The sequence below is a fragment of the Schistocerca gregaria genome, chromosome 1, assembly GCF_023897955.1.
Source record: "Schistocerca gregaria isolate iqSchGreg1 chromosome 1, iqSchGreg1.2, whole genome shotgun sequence".
In the NCBI taxonomy this organism is placed as follows: domain Eukaryota; kingdom Metazoa; phylum Arthropoda; class Insecta; order Orthoptera; family Acrididae; genus Schistocerca; species Schistocerca gregaria.
In genome coordinates, this window is record NC_064920.1 from 471571839 (window position 1) to 471592778 (window position 20940).

The 20940-nt window shown below is 44.0% G+C and overlaps 1 protein-coding gene across 1 annotated transcript in view; it reads right to left on the reverse strand.

The window, feature by feature from the left end:
* Window positions 1-18475, reverse strand: part of LOC126354767 (uncharacterized) — a 106761-nt gene extending 88286 nt beyond the window's left edge. Inside the window, exons 1-2 of the mRNA XM_050004700.1 lie at window positions 18341-18475; window positions 2734-2937 (exon numbers count right to left, since the gene is read on the reverse strand). Coding sequence (XP_049860657.1) covers window positions 2734-2937; window positions 18341-18475 — 339 coding nt within the window. The remainder of the gene's footprint in view (window positions 1-2733; window positions 2938-18340) is intronic.
* Between the last annotated feature and the right edge of the window lie 2465 nt (window positions 18476-20940).

A 20940-nucleotide genomic window follows, 5' to 3' on the forward strand; every position in this document is an offset into this window, starting at 1 on the left:
GCCAGAACTTGGCATTGATAGCAGGGATTTCACCTTTCAACAAGATAGCGCCCCACAACATTTCGACAGGTGTGTACTAGATTACCTGAATGAGACATTGCCACACCGCTATATGATCCATATTGTGACCACTGATCTGGCTCTATTCGACTGACTACCGCAGTCGCTGGACTCGACGCCCTGTGATATTTTTGTTGTGGTGTTAGATCAAGGATAGTGTCTGTGTTCCACCTCCAACACAGATCATCGAAGTCTTGCCACAATTCATCGCAGAAACTGCTCTTACCATCACTCCTACGCTGAATCGGGTATGTACAGAAATGAACTACCGATTAAATCTGCGCCGTGTGACGAGGGTGGACACAGAGCTTTTATAAACATTGTAAAAAAACTTTTATTGTTTGTCTTCACTCTCTGTATCATTTCTTTCTGTGCTCTTGGACATTCAGCTCCACCGATTTTTTTAAAACTGTGCCATGACTGTCACATAATATTTCATTTCTGTGCCACAATTTCGTGTTTATTTTATTGAAAATACTGGGAATGTTTGCTTGGAGGAAAGATTTGCGTTTTTGTTGCTGGGAATCTGTGCTCCCTGTGTGGCCTCTAGGTCCTGTTTGACGCCAAAAGGCATCAGTGAGTGTCATCAGGAGGGGCGAACACCGCCGAGAAGTTGAGCAGTTCCACGGAAGTGGGGCCGCAGCCGTGCTTTTGTAGGCTGGAGCCATCAGCTGTCCTTACTGACGGCAGAATCCGCCGTGTCGCCATTGCTATTCCCAAAGATTAACTCACGTCTTCGCCTTTTCTGTACTGACATGAAAGGAGGGGTCCGTGCAATTGTTCGAGCAGTGTGAAAAAGTCCGTTGCTTTTGATCCAAAATTTTAGTTTATCTAATCGAATAAGTCACCCTCGCCACAGTGGATGGCTTGAAGAAACTTTCTAATTAATGGGACACTGATAGATTCCAGTACCGACCTTCTGTTTGTTAAGGTGCATTTTGCATGCCCGGAGTGCGTCGTCACATTGGCGACAGCATTGAGCCGTTTCTTTTTTTTTTCTTTTTTTTTTAAGTTGGAAGTAGAATAGGAATTTTCTCGATTATTCCTCTCCTGGCTGCCGTCTGGAGCTGATTGGTGCACTCTGGTTGACGTCTGGTGAAATGTAGTTGCCGTAATTGCTGTAGCACCGTGCATATTCTGACTAGCTCGCAGTTTACTTGCTCTGTCACGCAACTTGTGTTACCTGTTTGATTACAGTTTTTCCCCCTCTTGTCTTGTTATCTTTGAACCCACCAGCTGAGCAGATGAAGAAATCTTGCTGTGTTTTGTAGTTGCAGTCTTCCATGTAATTTGGCATCACCAAAGTCATTTTGTGTAATTCCTATCCGCTGAGTGGTCAGCGTATGTGACTGTCATGCAGTGGGCCTACGTTCGATTTGCGGCCGGATCGGAGATTTTCTCCGGTCGGAACTGGGTGTTGTATTGTTTCATCATTGTACCATCATCATCCACACGCAAGTCATCGAATGTGACGCCTACTGAAAAAACTTGCAACTCGGCGGCCGAACTTCTCGAGGTGGGGACTCCCAGCCATCATTGCCATACAATCATTTCATTTGATTTTGTGAAATTTCTATTGATATTTTAGAGAACTTCCCTCTGTCAATTTTATGTGAACTGTGTGCATTACAAAGAGCAAATAAAATCTATTGTAGTCAGACTTGACTTAGATTTCGAGATCCCTCAGTTGTCCTACAACCTCTCCACGGTTAGGCGACCGAAAAATAATAAATACAGGGTGTTACAAAAAGGTACGGCCAAACTTTCAGGAAACATTCCTCACACACAAAGAAAGGAAATGTGTTATGTGGGCATGTGTCCGGAAACGTTTACTTTCCATGTTAGAGCTCATTTTATTACTTCTCTTCAAATCCCATTAATCATGGAATGGAAACACACAGCAACAGAACGTACCAGCGTTTGTTACAGGAAATGTTCAAAATGTCCTCCGTTAGCGAGGATACAAGCATCCACGCCCCGTCGCATGGAATCCCTGATGCGCTGATGCAGCCCTGGAGAATGGCGTATTGTATCACAGCCGTCCACAATACGAGTACGAAGAGTCTCTACATTTGGTACCGGGGTTGCGTAGAAAAGAGCTTTCAAATGCCCCCATAAATGAAAGTCCATAGGGTTGAGGTCAGGAGAGCGTGGAGGCCACGGAATTGGTCCGCCTCTACCAATCCATCGGTCACCGAATCTGTTGTTGAGAAGCGTACGAACACTTCGACTGAAATGTGCAGGAGCTCCATCGTGCACGAATCATACGTTGTGTCGTACTTGGAAAGGCACATGTTCTAGCAGCACAGGTAGAGTATCCCGTATGAAATCATGGCGGTGAATCGAGGAAGTACAGTACATACTGACGAAACTAAAATGAGCTCTAACATGGAAATTGAGCGTTTCCGGACACATGTCCACATAACATCTTTTCTTTATTTGTGTGTGAGGAATGTTTCCTTTTTGTAACACCCTGTATAGCCTGATGTGTACCTAAATTGTTGTTGTTACTGTAACTGCATTTTCGTTGTGTAGAGTGGCCAAACACAACAAACTGCAATTTGAATTTAAAGACAGGCCGCATCGAGTTTCAGAATGTTTGTGGACTCTATCGTTTGTTGTACAGTGCGCTACAGCCGATAGCGAGAGGGAATGTATCGGTGAGAGACGCACGAGCAGCAGGGCGCGGCAGGGTGCGCGGATGCCGCTGAAGTATCCGGGGAGGCGCAGCGGCAGCACGGTAGCCTCGCGCAGCGCGTCGCGCGCCGCCTCCAGGCCGGCCACGTCGTCCCACGACACGCCGGGGTCGGCCAGCAGCACCTCGCCGCGGATCACCGACAACAGCTCCGGCTCGCTCGCCGCCACGCCGTCGCTTGCCTGTACACATTTTTACTCTCGCTTTTCGTCCTCATTTTCTCGACATAGCTCTCGAGACCTCTCAATTTCCACTGGGCGGGCAAAATAAAACTGGCCCGGAAAAAATTTATACGACTGTTTCGGAAGGGCACTTGTTAATGAACAGGAATACTGTCCGTCACAGAATGTGCTGGCTACCTCCCTTGATTTCGATATATCAGTCGGCTGCTGTCATACTTCTGCGTATGCGCATCTCCCGTATGCTCTTTTTTTTTAGTACTTGTTCCATGGATCATGGAATACGATATTTCGTAATGACGTGGAACAAGTCAAATTTCTTAATTTATATCTAAAAATTCCTCTATGGAGTAGAAGGAGTTGTCGTTCAGAAATTCTTTTAATTTCTTCTTAAATACTTGTTGATTATCTGTCAGACTTTTGACACTATTTGGTAAGTGACTAAAGACTTTACTGGCAGTATAATTCACCCCTTTCTGTGCCAGAGTTAGATTTAACCTTGGATAGTCAAGATCATCCTTTCTCCTAATATTGTAGTTATGCACACTGCTATTACCTTTGAATTGGATTTGGTTGTTAATAACAAATTTCGTAATAGAGTATATATACTGAGAAGCTACTGTGAATATCCCTAGATTCTTAAATAAATGTCTGCAGGATTCTGATTACACGCTTTTGTGCAATAAATACTTTATTCCTCAGTGATGAATTACCCCAAAATATGATGCCATATACGAGCAATGAGTGAAAATAGGCGTAGTAAGCTAATTTACTAAGATGTTTATCACCAAAATTTGCAATGACCCTTATTGCATAAGTAGCTGAACTCGTTTGTTTCAGCAGATCATCAATGTGTTTCTTCCAATTTAATCTCTCATCAATTGACACATCTAAAATTTTTGAATATCCTACCTTTGCTATATGCTTCTGATTAAGGTTTATATTTATTAATGGAGTCATACCATTTACTGTACGGAACTGTATGTACTGTGTCTTATCAAAATTCAGTGAGAGTCCGTTTACAAGGAACCCCTTAGTAATTTTCTGAAAGACATTATTGACAATTTCATCAGTTAATTCTTGTTTGTCAGCTGTGATTACTATACTTGTATCAGCAGCAAAGAGAACTAACTTTGCCTCTTCATGAATATAGAATGGCAAGTCATTAATATATATTAAGAACAACAAAGGACCCAAGACCGACCCTTGTGGAACCCCATTCTTGATAGTTCCCCAGTTTGAGGAATGTGCTGATCTTTGCAAATTATGAGAACTGCTTATTTCAACTTTCTGCACTCTTCCACTTAGGTACGAATTAAACCATTTGTGCACTGTCCCCACCCATGCCACAATACTTGAGCTTGTCTAACTCTATCCAGACTACTTTGCTGAGCCATTAAGTTTGAGTGAGAGAGAGGAGCAGACGTGTTCAGGGAACAGTAAATGGTGCTCGTGATAAAACAGAGCGGGTTCTTTGTCGAGAGCTACGAGAATTACAGTTCGTGAAAAATGTGCGCGAACAGCGACAGCGTCATAAAGGAATCCATTAAAATACGGGTTCACGACAGTCTTGTCATCAGAGACAAAGGATGCCAACTAAGTGCACCACGAAATCCGGCGTTAGCGGCAATACGTCGAGAGCGTAACCAGTAGCGTCCATCGCGTGAGACGCGGCCGGAATGCTCGCTCGGAGATGCGAACAAGGTACCTGCTGCCCTACCACTGCAGCCTCGCCCATCTGCCCCCCCGCTGGCCGGATAGTACCCGGCCTCCACACCCAGGCGGGGGGCGGGGGATAGCGGCACTCCACTAGTATAAATATCACAGCACCCCCATATCTCGACACTTAGCCAAAGATGATGAGTTGACACTTGTGGAAATGCGTTATTTTAAGACTGCCACCTGGCCGGAAACCAGAGAGCTCTTGACCAGCAGCATATACCTAGAGAGCCTACATTCTCACCATACGTGTGCGAAGTGTTTGTGCAAAAGTTTTAGCTTGGAAGCCTTGTGGTATGACATGCAGTACAGTTTGGAATGCAAACTTTGTGAGAAACTGGCATAAAACGGACTCTGCCGGGAATGAAAACCGTAACTATCTGAAAAGATTTTGAACGCCAGAAAACGTTACTCGACTGAAGAAAAACATGGAACAAAGTCCGATGAATCCTCAATGCCGTTCATGTGCAAGTACCCATCAACAGATCGTCGTGTCGAAATATAATCAAAAAGGACTTGCGTCTGCATCCTTACAGATTTTCTCTTGAGCACGAGTTAAAGCGTCCGGACGAACTTTCGTGTGTTGAATTCTGCTGATGATATCTGAGCGGAATAGAATCGTAATTTCCCGATCCTCTTTTTCATTTCTTTACATTAGGCCCGGTTCAGAGCGTCACAACATGCAACAATGTGCGTCAGAAAATCCCCGTCACTGCTTTGAGGAGACGCTGTAAAATCTCAAGGTTGGTCTTTGGTGCGCAATGTCTTGTGCCGGCATCATAGCACGAGCCTTTCACCAAACTGTTAATTCTAACCGCTATGTCTAGAAACTGTTTAATCCATATGTGGTTCAGTTCGCAGAAAGTGCACGATTATATGGATTTTTTCAACAAGATGAAGCAACAGCGCATGTCGATTTGACAACTTTGTCACGAGTGCATGAGGTATTGAGTGAGGAACAGCAGAGTGAGTGCCACCTCGATCGCCTGATGTCTTTCTCAGGGGCAAACTGAAGGGTCAGGAGCTCTCAAATAATCCTCACAACCTGAGACTGCTATTGCTGCTGTCTCCCAGCAGACCTGTCACAAGTGCCACACAGTTCGATAAACGGCATCTCCCGTGACGTTCATTAACAAGGGCTAATCCCGTGTCAGTCTTATCCTAGATATTTTCTCAGCCAGTTTCATTTTAAACCCTGTTTAACGCAAAGCCTTCCTTTACACAAACTACTCTTATCGTGCTAAGTAGATCTAATGCTGTGCTCCTGGCATTATATTCCTGTACTAACAGGGAGACCTTACGGATTGGTTCCATTTTCGCCACACGTGTAGAATTTCCTAAAGCAGTACTGTGAATAATAAAAGAAATCGTGTTTGAAAATTAGAAGATTTCTGACAGCTGTTAAGCTTAAAACATTTCCAACTAATGATCATAATCGCCAGTAGCTAAATGTTTGAGATTGTAATGCTTTAATGGTTCCAATCTTGTTAGTACCAATAGATATTTTCACATTTACTTCTATTTCGTTTCTCTGAACAAAAATAAATGTAAGTTAACGTACAACGAATCATAGTTTTTTTAATAAAAGTGGCATATTTTTATTTATAATTACCTAATCACATGAAAACGGAAATATTCACAAAAAATGAAAATTTGGTACGAAAATGCGAAACATCAAATAGAGGATGAAATACTTTTTGTTACCAGAGGTTGAACAACATTATTGCTGAGTATGATTTTTTTCATTCAATAATAATACATTTCCATGTCTGTATCAAATTTTAACGTTTATTGTCATACAACCAGTAACTAAAAATTTAAAAAAAGTTATATTTGTTAAAAATGTGTGGTTAAAGATTTGTTATTTAGCATTTCTATTTGATAGTAAATATAGACTATAAATAACAGTAGAAAAATATTTCCCCCTTGGAGTTTTGAAGCAGCAACACTATGATTACTGGACTCAGATACCAACAATTATGTTCTGATTAGGAAATTTTTTGTAATTAACAGCACTTTAAAATCCTCAAAGACTTTTTTTTAGTTTCTTTATGTGAATCACCCCACGGTGTTTTAGGCAACTGATGTCTGGGCGTTGACCTTCAGATCACGTAAATATGAAAAAAAAGTCGAACAGGGCCAGTCTGTAAGGCCCCTTGTGAGTCTGATCGGTTACAAGCAGTCATTTTTTGTTTGCATGTCAGCTTCAACACTGCGTGTATAGGGAGAGCTGTCTGCTGCGTAGTTTGTCAGCTGAATGGTGAAAGTGAGGTTATGAGTGGCCATACCTTAAAGAAAAAATCGAAATATCGTAATAGAATATAATTTACAGGTGAAGATTGAGCCTGGTCAGGTTAGTCAATGCGAGGGAGCCTTTAGAGGGAGTTAAATCATAGACATAGATTTTTATGAACAAATAGGGAGTTTATTCCTTACACGAGGTAAGCTTCGTTTGCAAGGTGCCATCCAGTCATGGCAGGGGGCAAGGGACGTTGCGTTAGAGTTGTAAGTTAGTCATTGCTAAAGTAAAATCTTCAAAGGATTCAGAAAGGAAGCACTTCCTAGCTAGGTGGGAGCTGGTGCCAGAGAGAGCTTGTGACCTGCGTTCTCCGACGGCGACCAGCAGTCATGTGATTTCCTCTCCCACGATCTCTAATGGCTACGCACAGCGAGTGCTTAGAGGGCAGACTGTTAGCAGTTTGCGTTCCATGGGAACAAATAACCTCTGCTGTAGTGACGATCTTACTTGGCACGTAGCCTACAATGAATTATCCTTGAGCCAGCCGGTGTGGCCGTGCGGTTCTAGGCGCTTCAGTTTGGAACCGCGTGGCCGCTACGGTCACAGGTTAGAATCCTGCCTCGGGCATGGATGTGTTTGATGTCCTTAGGTTAGTTAGGTTTAAGTAGTTCTAAGTTCTAGGGAACTGGTGACATCAGATGTTGAGTCCCATAGTGCTCAGAGCCATTTGAACCAATTATCCTTGACCATTATGAGTAAATATAATATTTCAATCAAAAATTCAAAATAAATAGCAGACTGGCCGGACATCTATCCAGTTGGAACAAGCACATGATAATATACTTTATTAATTATCGAGGCGTTATTCTTAGTGGATGTTCTTAAAGTTCAAATGGTTCAAATGGCTCTAAGCACTATGGAAATTAACATCTGCCGGCCAGAGTGGCCGAGCGGTTCTAGGCGCTACAGTCTGGAACCGCGCAGCCGGTACGGTCGCAGGTTCGAACCTTGCCTCGGGCATGGATGTGTGTGATGTCCTTAGGTTAGTTAGGTTTAAGTAGTTCTAAGTTCTAGGGGACTGATGACCTCAGACGTTAAGTCCCATAGTGCTCAGAGCCATTTGAACCAATTAAAATCTGAGATCATCAGTCCCCTAAACTTATAACTAACCTAAGGACATCACACATATCCATGCCCGAGGAAGGATTCGAACCTGCGACCGTAGCAGGCGCGCGGTTCCGGACTGAAGCGCCTAGAACCGCTCGGCCAAAGCGGCCGGCGTTCTTAAAGTATTTTCTGAAGATCGTGTCCCGTAGCACCATCATCGGTTCATGTATTGCAATTAAAATAATACATAAGTAACACAGCAGTCGTAAACTGTCGTCAGACTGTTAATTGCTGTTAACTGATGCAAATGTTAACGACAACATACATGTAATAAGATGTGACGTACTCACGTATTAGTATTCACAGCACCATCTCAGGCAAAAGTATGTCGTAACAGAGTGAAGTGACTCATTACGAATAACACGTACCATAAAAACGTACATGCTCCGCATTTGTACAAAGTTACTTGTTACGAATGTAAATTAAGTCCTCAATCTATAAAAACTGTGCTAGATGGCTCATTCATCCATGTTATAACTGAAATCGTTAATTTGCGCAATTAAAAAGTGAAAGAAAATTATAATATAAAATTATTGAGGCTTTCGTGGCCACTTGTTGACAAACAAGGCTTCTTCGGCTGATGTTTCTTTGATGATTTTTCTGACGTTTCACCAGAGCGAATAACGTGCTTTGTCAAAGCTTCACCCTCCATTGCTGGTGGAGGGTGAATGGCTTTGACGATGCCAGCGACTCGTGCTGGCGAAACGTCAGAAAAATCGTCAAACAAACAGTTTGAAGTGGACCATGAAATGGAAGAATATTAACGTCTTCCTAAGCGAAGTTAGAAAAGACGAAATTCCCTTACAGTGTGACTTTTCGCAGGTAGACATGACGGTGCAACACAGAAATTGTTTTACTTGTAATAATGGCACATGTGTGTAATATGAAACTTGCGTGAACAGCTATATTTATATTGTTTTTGGAATATTTGTTATTTACTGCTTTTATTGCTTAGGGCAAATTAAAATCAGTGTGGCGCTAACAAATGGTTATAACTACTTCATTTATAGCGATACATCAATACGAATTAGGGTGTAAAAGAAAGTTCAATTTTTTACATGCTTTGCAGGTGTTCTGTATGACTCCCCTTGGTGTACTGTATACACGCACATCTAAGCAATAACCCATTTCATGCCCTCTCTGGAACAATGGTTGTCCAAAATTGTCCCACAGGCTTACTTACTTACAGAATAGAAACTAGCCCAAGTACAGAAATCATCTACACAAAGCTACGGTGACCAACAGTCCAACAGAGACGACGAGACAATTAAAAGTGATGAGAAAAAGAACACTTAATACAGAGCCCCGTGGAACGCCATTGTCCTGGGTCTGTGGAGAGCTAAGAACGCTACCAACCCAAACTCAGAACGACTGTTGGGAAAGGAACTGGCAGAGAAAAATCGGAAGGGGGTCCTCACCATCCCACTTCTTGTTGTTGTTGTCTTCAGTCCTGAGACTGGTTTGATGCAGGTCTCCATGCTACTCTATCCTGTGCAAGCTTCTTCATCTCCCAGTACTTACTACAACCTACATCCTTCTGAATCTGCGTAGTGTATTCATCTCTTGGCCTCCCTCTACGATTTTTACCCTCCATGCTAAATTTGTGATCCATTGATGCCTCAGAACATGTCCTACCAACCGGTCCCTCCTTCTTGTCAAGTTGTGCCACAAACTCCTCCCCAATTCTGTTCAATACCTCCTCATTAGTTATGTGATCTACCCATCTAATCTTCAGTATTATTCTGTAGCACCACATTTCGAAAGCTTCTATTCTCTTCTTGTCCAAACTATTTATCGTCCATGTTTCACTTCCATACATGGCTACACTCCATACGAATACTTTCAGAAACGATTTCCTGACCATGTCACAGGCCTTACGAAGACAAAAGGAGAGTGCAGCAAGATGGTGGCCCTGCGAAAATGTCCGTCAAACTGTGGTTTCTAATTGAAGCAGATGCTTGATTGGAGACCATACCCCGCCCTCCTCCCCGAAAGCCACTCTGGTAAAGAGACAAAAGGTCTTGAGATTCAAGGACTCAAACTAAATCGAAAAGCCACCATCCATTCAAATAACTTGTAGGGGACGTTGGTCAGACTGATTAGCCAGTAACTATCGAGGGACGACGGATCCTTACCAGGGTTAAGGAAAGGATCCACAATTCTCTCTCTCCACTGAGAGGGGAAAACACCTCGGAGCCAAATATGGTTAAGCACCTGGAGGAAAGATTGTTGCTGTGGAGGGTTGATGCGCTGAAGCAATTGCTTATGTGTGGTACTGGGGCCACGATCTGAATCATGGGAGGAGAAGATGGCAAAAAGAAATTCCTATAAAGTAAATGTTTTACTGTAGGATTCTGCCTGACAAGGGGTAGGAAGCTTCAGCCCACTGTAGGAAGGTGGCAGGATAGGAGACTTATGCTGATGCCACTGTAAGAACCAATGGATCCATACAAAGGCCATCCAGAAGGCCAAGCCCCAGGATGGAAGACTGCCACTGGCAACCATGGAGGCCACAGATAGTAACCCACACCTAGGAAGGAGACAAGGCAATGCCAACATACTAACTTGCCCTGTTTGATTAACTAATGGGCTTTGGCATGAAGACTTTTAAGAGTAATTGGATCAGTGGAGCACAGATACCACTTCAGGGATTGCAAAGTCCGACAGCAATCTTGGATGGCAATGCCAATGGCTGTGGTCCACTATGGGACCAGCCAATAGAGTAGAGAGCCCGCTGAGTGGGGGACAGCAATGACTGCAGAGCGAATAATTATATCTGGTATGTCAGGGACGACTTCATGAATACACTCTGAGAAAGAGTGGGTTAACACGACCTGGGAGGTATATGGAGGCCAATCAGCATGATGTAAAGCCCAGTGAGGTATCCTGGCCATTGAGAGGAGGGAAGGGAATGAGAGAATCAATAGTATGTGGTCAATGTTGCAGAGCTCACCACGCAGTGAGAAGGAACTATAGTAGAGAAATGGGCAGGGAAACCATCATCAAGAAGGCGCAAGCCATGATCAGCAAGAAACTCGTCTATGAGGAGACCCAGATTAGATGATGAAGCACTGCACCACAACCAGTGATGGTCATTAAAATCCCCAAGGAGAAGAAACAGAGGGGGTAACTGCTGAAGGAGGGAAGTGAAGGCAGTGGGAGGAGGTGACCTGGCAGGAGGGAGACAGAGATTGCAAACAGCTGCTGCAGAGCCCAAGTAGCCAAGGTCGGTAATTCCAGTTCAGTATGAAGAAGGATCCATGTACTAACAATGTCCACATGGACCAAAGTGTAGACGCCACCGAAAGCCCTCAAAGTGCCAGCCCTGTTCCAGCAAAAAGCACAGAACCCACGAAGCATCAGTGAGTGAGCATCAGTAAAATGTGATTCTTGGAGAACAACACAAACTGCACAATAAAAGGAAATAAGTGACTGCAACTCCAGAAGGTGACAGTAGTATCTATTACAGTTCCATTGAAGAAGCACAGAATGGGGATCCAAATGGAAGGTGAATGAGCCAAAACTGGTCACACTTCCAAATCACCATCCATCACCTACAAGGACAGAGTGACGTCTGTAAGCAACAGAGGTGATCCAAAGAGGGAGTTGGCACATCTGGGGGCTCTGAAGGGAACTTGTTCCAGGACCTACGTTTCTTCTTCTTCTCTTTTGTCGTTCAAGGAGAGCAGTGCCAGGAGAGAGCGCAGGCTTCAGAGAGAGCTGGAACCAAGAGAAAGCAGGCGACCTTGGGGTACATGGACTGTGTGTCCTGTGGCAGCAAGTCTCTGGTCTCGGAGACACCAGAGGGAGGGGTCCTGGGAGGAGTCCTATCACCAGCAGGCGTTGAGGAATGGGACATTTCTCCATCTGGATCGGGGGAGCAGCATCCATAGGAGACTGTGTAGTAGCTGAGGGGAGCAGCATCCAGAGGGAACAGTGTGGGAGCTGAAGGGGAGGGGGAGAGGAGGGGCAGCAGGAGTGGAGTAAGTAAGAAGGAGGAGGGGGGAAGGATATAACAGAGGCAAAGTTAGATGTCATCAATACAGCGTGAAGACGCCATATTTCTGACAAGCCTCAGTGTGAGATATAGGATCAAGCGACTTATACTTCTGTATTTTCTCTTCCTTTCTATAAACTGGACAATCTGACGAACATGGAGAGTGATGGCCATGACAGTTAACACATAGGGGTGGCAGGACACAGGGATTCCCAACGTGTATCCACAATTACAGCACAGAGAGTCCACTTTACAGTGGGAAGATATGTACCCAAAACACCTCATGGGTGGTGGGGTTTATGGCGTCATGACACACTAATAATACATAACTTTGATCTTCTCTGGAAGATTATCGCCCTCATGTAGTTTTCATGAGCAATAAAAAGGGCGGAAATGATGTTTATGTTGATCTCTATTCCAATTTTCTGTACAGGTTCCGGAACTCGCGAGACTAAGGTGATGTAAAACTTTTCTAATGTGTCTAAATCATTTTATACTCAAGGACTCAAAACGTATGAAGGATGCTTTGTTTCTGCCCGATGTTACCAAAGTTTCTACTTCTGACTTTCCAGATATAAGTTTACATGCTTGGAGAAAATATCGATGTCCCTTCTTTACGGAATATTTGTTGTGTGTGCTGCATAAGAGAGAATAGTTCCTAAGTATCTGCACTCCCGAGGAAGGTGGCCCAGTGGATAGCACAATGAGGACGACGGTTCAAGTCCGCACCTGGGCATCTTGATTAACGTTTTCCGTGATTTCCCTAAATCGCTCCAGGCAAATGCCACGATGATTAGAAAGGGCAAGAGCAATTTCCTTTCCTGTCCTTGAAAGAATAAGAGGTTGTGTTTTGTCTCTGTGCCGGCCGCGGTGGCCGAGCGGTACTAGGTGCTTCAGTCCGGAACCGCGCGACTGCTAAGGCGCAGGTACGAATCCTGCCTCGGGCATGGACGTGTGTGATGTCCTTAGGTTAGTTAGGTTTAAGTAGTTCTAAGTTCTAGGGGACTGATGACCTCAGATGTTAAGTCCCATAGTGCTCAGAGCCATTTGAACTATTTTTCTTTTGTCTCTAATGACCTCCATGTCGACGGGACGTTAAACCCTAATTGTCCTTTCTTTCTTCCTTCCTACGAGCACCCAAAAGTTCTGCAGACAGACGCTACAGAATAACACTATTTGCTGGAGCCTCACGTCGTAAATTATCTCCTGCCAAAGTGCATCGCCCCCAACACCCATCTTCTTACGCACACAACAGCAATTGTAGCAGTGCAGTGCCTAAATATCGAATGAGGAACAATGCATGGGCCCCAACACCGATCAGATGTGTCGGGACACTCCGACGTAAATCGGAATTGATCGCTAGACGTCACAAGAGGCGGGAAATACTGTGCTGTCAGGAGGGAAGCAACAATAGTAGAATGTGTTGGTTACGAAATCTCAGTGACTTCTAACGTGAAGCAGTCATTGGATGTCACCTGACTAACCGACCTATCAGGGGCATTTCACCTCCTGAAGTCGACTGTTTGTGATGCGACTGTGGGGTGTAAATGGAAAGGAACAACTACAGCTAAAACAAGACGAGGTAGACCCCATGCCCTAACGGACTGCCACTCGGAGTGGCCGCGCGGTTAGAGGCGCCATGTCACTGAAAAAAAAAAAGGTTCAAATGGCTCTGAGCATTATGGGACTCAACTGCTGTGGTCATTAGTCCCCTATAACTTAGAACTACTTAAACCTAACTAACCTAACGACATCACACACATCCATGCCCGGGGCAGGATTCGAACATGCGACCGTAGCAGTCGCACGGTTCCGGACTGCGCGCCTAGAACCGCGAGACCACATCGGCCGGCACCATGTCACTGACTGCGCGGCTCCTCCCGCGGGAGGTTCGAGTTCTCCCTCGGGCATGGGCGTGTGTGTTGTTCTTAGCATAGGTTAGATTAAGATAGGTTAAGTTGTGTGTAAGCCTAGGAACCGATGACCTCTGCAGTTTGATCCCTTAAGAACTCACATACATTTGAACATTTCCTAACAGACAGGCACCATCGAGCATTGCGGAGAGTGGTTGTAACGAAATCGCATGAAATCAGCAGAAGGAATCATTCCTGAGTTTCAAATTGCTGCCAGTAGTTCAGTTAGCACCATGCTTGTGCTTGTTGTTGTTGTGGTCTTCATTCCTGAGACTGGTTTGATGCAGCTCTCCATGCTACTCTATCCTGTGCAAGCTTCTTCATCTCCCAGTACCTACTACAACCTACATCCCTCTGAATTTGCTTAGTGTATTCATCTCTTGGTCTCCCTCGACGATTTTTACCCTCCACACTGCCCTCCAATACTAAATTGGTGATTCCTTGATGCCTCAGAACATGTCCTACCAACCGATCCCTTCTTCTGGTCAAGTTGTGCCACAAACTTCTATTCTCCCCAATCATATTCAATACTTCCTCATTAGTTATGTGATCTACCCATCTAATCTTCAGCATTCTTCTGTAGCACCACATTTCGAAAGCTTCTATTCTCTTCTTGTTCAAACTATTTACCGTCCTTGTTTCACTTCAATACACGGCTACACTCCGTACAAATACTTTCAGAAATGACTTCCTGACACTTAAATCTATACTCGATGTTAACAAATTTCTCTTCTTCAGAAACGTTTTCCTTGCTATCGCCAGTCTACATTTTACATCCTCTTTACTTCGACCATCATCAGTAATTTTGCTCCCCAAATAGCAAAACTCCTTTACTACTTTAAGTGTCTCATTTCCTAATCTAATTCCTTCAGCATCACCCGACTTAATTCGACTACATTCCATTATCCTCGTTTTCCTTTTGTTGATGTGTATTTTATATCCTCCTTTCGAGACACTATCCATTCCGTTCAACTGCTCTTCCAAGTCCTATCTGTCTCTGACAGAATTACGATGTCATCGGCGAACCTCAAAGTTTTTATTTCTTCTCCATGGGTTTTAATACTTACTCCAAATTTTTCTTTTGTTTCCTTTACTGTTTGCTCAATATACAGATTGAATAACATCGGGGAGAGACTACTACCCTGTCTCACTCCATTCCCAACCACTGCTTCCCTTTCATGTCCCTCGACTCTTATAAGTGCCATCTGGTTTCTGTACAAATTGTAAATAGCTTTTCACTCTCTGTATTTTACCCCCGCCACCTTCAGAATTTGAAAGAGAGTATTCCAGTCAACATTATCAAAAGCTTTCTCTAAGTCTACAAATGCTAGAAACGTAGGTTTGGCCTTCCTTAATCTAGCTTCTAAGATAAGTCGTAGGGTCAGTATTGCCTCACGTGTTCCAACATTTCTATGGAATCCAAGCTGATCTTCCCCGAGGTCGGCTTCTACTAGTTTTTTCAATCGTCTGTAAAGAATTCGCGTTAGTATTTTGCACCTGTGACTTATTAAACTGATAGTTCGGTAATTTTCACATCTGTCAACACCTGCTTTCTTTGGGATTGGAATTAATATATTCTTCTTGAAGTCTGAGGGTAATTCGCCTGTTTCATACATCTTGCTCACCAGATGGTAGAGTTTTATCAGGACTGTCTCTCCCAAGGCCGTCAGTAGTTCCAATGGAATGTTGTCTACTCCGGGGGCCTTGTTTCGACTCAGGTCTTTCAGTGCTCTGTCAAACTCTACACTTAGTATCGTATCTTCCATTTCATCTTCATCTACACCCTCTTCCAAATCCATAATATTGTCCTCAAGTACATCGCCCTTGTATAGACCCTCTATATACTCCTCCCACCTGTCTGCTTGCTCTGCTTTGCTTAGAACTGGGTTTCCATCTCAGTTCTTGATGTTCATACAAGGCGTTCTATTATCTCCAAAGGTCTCTTTAATTTTCCTGTAGGCAGTATCTATCTCACCCCTAGCGAGATAAGCCTCTACATCGTTACATTTGTCCTCTAGCCATGTCTGCTTAGCCATATTGCACTTCCTCTCGATATCAGTTTTGAGACGTTTGTATTCCTTTTTGCCTGCTTCATTTACTGCATTTTTATGTTTCCCCCTTTCATCAATTAAATTCAATATTTCTTCTGTTACCCAAGGATTTCTACTAGCCCTCGTCTTTTTACCTATTTGATCCTCTGCTGCCTTCACTACTTCATCCCTCAAAGCTACCCATTCTTCTTCTACTATATTTCTTTCCTCCATCCCTGTTAATTTTTCCCTTATACTCTCCCTGAAACTGTGTAAAACTTCTTGTTTAGTCAGTTTATCCGGGTCCCATCACCTTAAATTCCCACCTTTTTGCAGTTTCTTCAGTTTTAATCTACAGTTCATAACCAATAGATTGTGGTCAGAGTCCACATCTGCCCCTGGAAATGTCTTACAATTTAAAACCTGGTTCCTAAATCTCTGTCTTACCATTATATAATCTATCTGATACCTTTTAGTATCTCCAGGCTTCTTCCATGTATACAACCTTCTTTCATGATTCTTAAACCAAGTGTTAGCTATGACTAAGTTGTGCTCTGTGCAAAATTCTACCAGGCGGCTTCCTCTTTCATTTCTTAGCCCCAATTGATATCCACCTACTACGTTTCCTTCTCTTCGTTTTCCTACACTCGAATTCCAATCACCCATGACTATAAAATTTTCTTCTCCCTTCACTATCTGAATAATTTCTTTTATTTCATCATACATTTCCTCAATTTCTTCGTCATCTGCAGAGCTAGTTGTCATATAAACTTGTACTACTGTAGTAGGTGTGGGCTTCGTATCTATCTTGGCCACAATAACGGGTTCACTATGCTGTTTGTAGTAGCTTACCCGCATTCTTATTTTCCTATTCATTATTAAACGTACTCCTGCATTACCCCTATTTGAGTTTGTGTTTATAACCCTGTAGTCACCTAACCAGAAGTCTTGTTCCTCCTGCCACCGAACTTCACTAATTCCCACTATATCTAACTTTAACCTATCCATTTCCCTTTTTAAATTTTCTAACCTACCTGCCCGTTTAAGGGATCTGACATTCCACGCTCCGATCCGTAGAACGCCAGTTTTCTTTCTCCTGATAACGACATCCTCTTGAGTAGTCCCGGCCCTGAGATCCGAATGGGGGACTATTTTACCTCCGGAATATTTTACCCAAGAGGACGCCATCATCATTTAATCATACAGTAAAGCTGCATGCCCTCGGGAAAAATTACGGCCGTAGTTTCCGCTTGCTGTCAGCCGTTCGCAGTACCAGCACAGCAAAGCCGTTTTGCTTATTGTTACAAGGCCAGATCAGTCAATCATCCAGACTGTTGCCCCTGCAACTACTGAAAAGGCTGCTGCCCCTCTTCAGGAACCACACGTTTGTCTGGCCTCTCAACAGATACCCCTCCGTTGTGGTTGCACCTACGGTACGGCTATCTGTATCGCTGAGGTACGCAAGCCTCTCCACCAACGGCAAGATCCATGGTGCATGGGGGGGGGGGGGGTGATTGTGCTTAGTGAATTAAAATAATGGAATACAACGATCGATCACCACCTCATAAGCCGCACATTTCTGTACTCAGTGCTAAACGTCGCTTGAGGTATTGTAAAGAGTGACGTCATTGGGCAGTGGATGGCTGGAAACGCGTGTGTGGACTAATGAATCATTCTATACAGTGTGGCAATCCGATGGAAGCGTTTGGGTATGCCTGGGGAACGTTACCTGCTATCATGTGTAGTGCCAACAATGAATTATGGAGGAGATAATGTTACGGTATGGGGATGTTTTTCATAGTTAGGGAGTGATCCTCTTATTCTGCTTAAGCAAACAGTAAAATCGGAAGAATATGAACATATTTTACAACATTGTGTACTGTGTACAGTAGAGGAACAGTTCGGAAATAATGATTGAGCAGCATGATAGTGCACCTTGCTATAATCGGTTTGGCAATGGCTGGTAAACAATAACATTTCAGTACTGAACTGGCCGACCCAGACTCCTGAGCTGAACCCAATAGAACTCCTTTGGAACGAAACAGAACATCGACTTCACCCAAGACCCCAGCGTCCAACATCACTACCTTCTCTAGCCTTGACTCTTGAGGAAGAATGAGCTGCCATTTCTCGGCAGACATTCAGTTACCCCTCTGAAAGTGTCCCCACCAGAGTTCAAGCCACCATAAAGGCGAAGGGTGAACACATCTCAAATTATTGCCTGGTTGTTTTTGGTAACATAGTGTCTACCGGCACTGTGCAAGACCCTAATATATTAACAGCCTTGACCGCGGAGGCAGAAACAGAAACTATAAAACTAGGCAGAAATGTGTAAGCTGACCGAATCGAGGCCGTCGCCTGCAGCTTTGTGCGCCGAAGCGAGCTGCCTCGGTTGCGCTGCAGCGGAGTCGACGGCGGTAGCTGGGCCGGCGGCGCTGCGTGATCTCTTGACATCAGGCTTCCGTAGCGACGCCATCCACGCCTGGGTGACACGCGACGGCGGCAGCTGAGGTGGGCGGGGGCGAGGGCTCGATCGGTGGCCTAAAGCTATGGGCACGCACTGCACGGAACCAAACTGAGCGGCATCCAGTGCAGCGCCCACTGCTGACGCCGATGCTGGAGGCTCAAGTGGTCTCTGCCTCGGCGACGACTCCACCTGCGAGAAGCGAACCCCTCACGGCTATCTTATGAGCTGCTGAGGAAGCTGCAAGATCAGAAGAGTACATGTACACACCACCAGCGAATAGTTAAATGATTAGTAATGATTCATTCGTGTGGTTAGACTTGGTTGACTGGGTCCTTGATAACGCGTATGCCTACTCACACATTCCCAAGCAGTCCGACACCAGGTACATTTAAATCCGAATACCTTGCAGGTCTGAATATTACACGGTTCAACGGTACCGTTCTAATGGCGGTCCACAACAAGGTGCCTTTCAAACACAACGCTGCCTCACAAGATACGTGAAATCTCCGTGTCCTTCGCAGTGATGACTCAACATGTATCAAGCAGTGTAACTTGGTCACGTGACTAGGTGCAACCCTGCGCCTGTTCAAAGTAGTGTACTTTGTTACCTCCCAGAGTAAACAAGAAAAGTTATCGTGTCTTCCCAAGGAGATGCGACTGCTTGCTGCTAAAACCATTAAATTTGTTGACGGTGAGACGGAGAAACGAGTGACAGCGCCAGCAGAAAGACGATGGAAAATGCAAACAAAATGTTGAAGCATAATAAGCCGATGGTGTGCAAATTAATGTAGGAGGAAAATAATGCTGAGTGGAGTAGGATTCATGTGTGTGTTCCTGAGAGCCGGCCGGAGTGACCGAGCGGTTCTAGGCGCTACAGTTTGGAACTGCGCGACCGCTACGCTCGCAGGTTCGAATCCTGCCTCGGGCATGGATGTGTGTGATGTCCTTAGGTTAGTTAGGTTTAAGTAGTTCTAAGTTCTAGGGGACTCACCTCAGAAGTTAATTCCCATAGTGCTCAGAACCATTTGAACCATTTTTTTTTGTTCCTAAGAATGTAAGGAAACCATTTCTATATGTGTGTTAAACCAAATGAGCGTGAAAATTAAATTTTACTCTTCTCTCAATATACACTGATCAACCAGAACGTTATGACCACCTACCTAGTAACTGGTTTGTCCACCTTTGGCAAGGATAACTGTGACGACGCATCATGGTGTGGAAGCAATGAGGCCTTGGCAGGTAGCTGAAGGGAGTTGGCACCACGTATGCACACGCGAGTCACCTAATTCCTATAAATACTGGGGAGGGGGCCGATGAGCTGAATCATATCCGAGAGGTGTTTAATCGGGTTCAGATCTGCTCAGGCTACAATGTCCGACATCTGTAATGAGTGGTGAGCACCCAACCCCACGACATCTGGACGCGGTTTCACCTTGGTTTCGTTACATATTGAAGACACTCATCACAGCACTCCTCGAACACCCAAAAGTCATCAGTTTCCAAAACATCGCGCCGAGCCTACAGGCCATCGCAATCTGCCCTCGATCAAACTCAGATAGATCGCAGGCCTTCCTCATTCTACACACAGACAGCACACTCACAGATACTACATGCACCATTTGTGTGTATGACCAGCTGTCATTCCTCACAAGGTGACACTGCTATTGCCTGCATGAATTTATATTGATAGTAAGTCAGTGGTCGTAATGTTATGACTGATTAGTGTATAAATGAAATACTATAAATCTGACAACTGAAGAGTGCTTTTTATAAGTCCATTGAACAAATCGAATAACATGTGTATTGTTCAACCCAGTGTTACTGCTATCTGAGCAATCGAAGAAAATGAAAGAACACCTAACAATATATAACCCTGTAAAGACGAAAGAATCACCCTGCATAAATCATGCAACAAGATGAAAGGTGGACATATGATATAGGTGGACTGGATATTTATTTGCGTATAGTCTCAGAATGAGTGGAAATTTCATGTTACGAGAGCAACGCAGTCGCGTGTGACTAATGTGGAATAGTCTAACTACGGCAGTGGCAGCAGTATATCTGAAGTTGTGTTTCTTTGGCTCAGTTGCAGAGCGGAAAGTAGTCAAGTGTTGGATATGGAGTAAGCTGGCAGAACTTTTAGTGTAGTGCATATTGGAAGAGGATTTTTCTGAAGAAAATTGTTAGGAATTATATATCTGATGAAGGACTTAGAGATGCAGCGTTTATGGAACACACAGAATAGATTTGCATTATGGATATGTTTTTAAGACCTCTTGAATGTTCATGATGAGAAATTTTACTGAAAAATGTTTGCATTCTGAAAGATCATTCAGAGAGACTTACTCAAAAAGTATGAGAAATGAGAGACGAAATTTGTCACAAAGAAAGAAGAGAAAGTTCTAATAACTACTAGCAGTCTTTTCTAGTAAACATTTTTAATTTAGAGTATAAAACATATTTAGTTAAAGCAC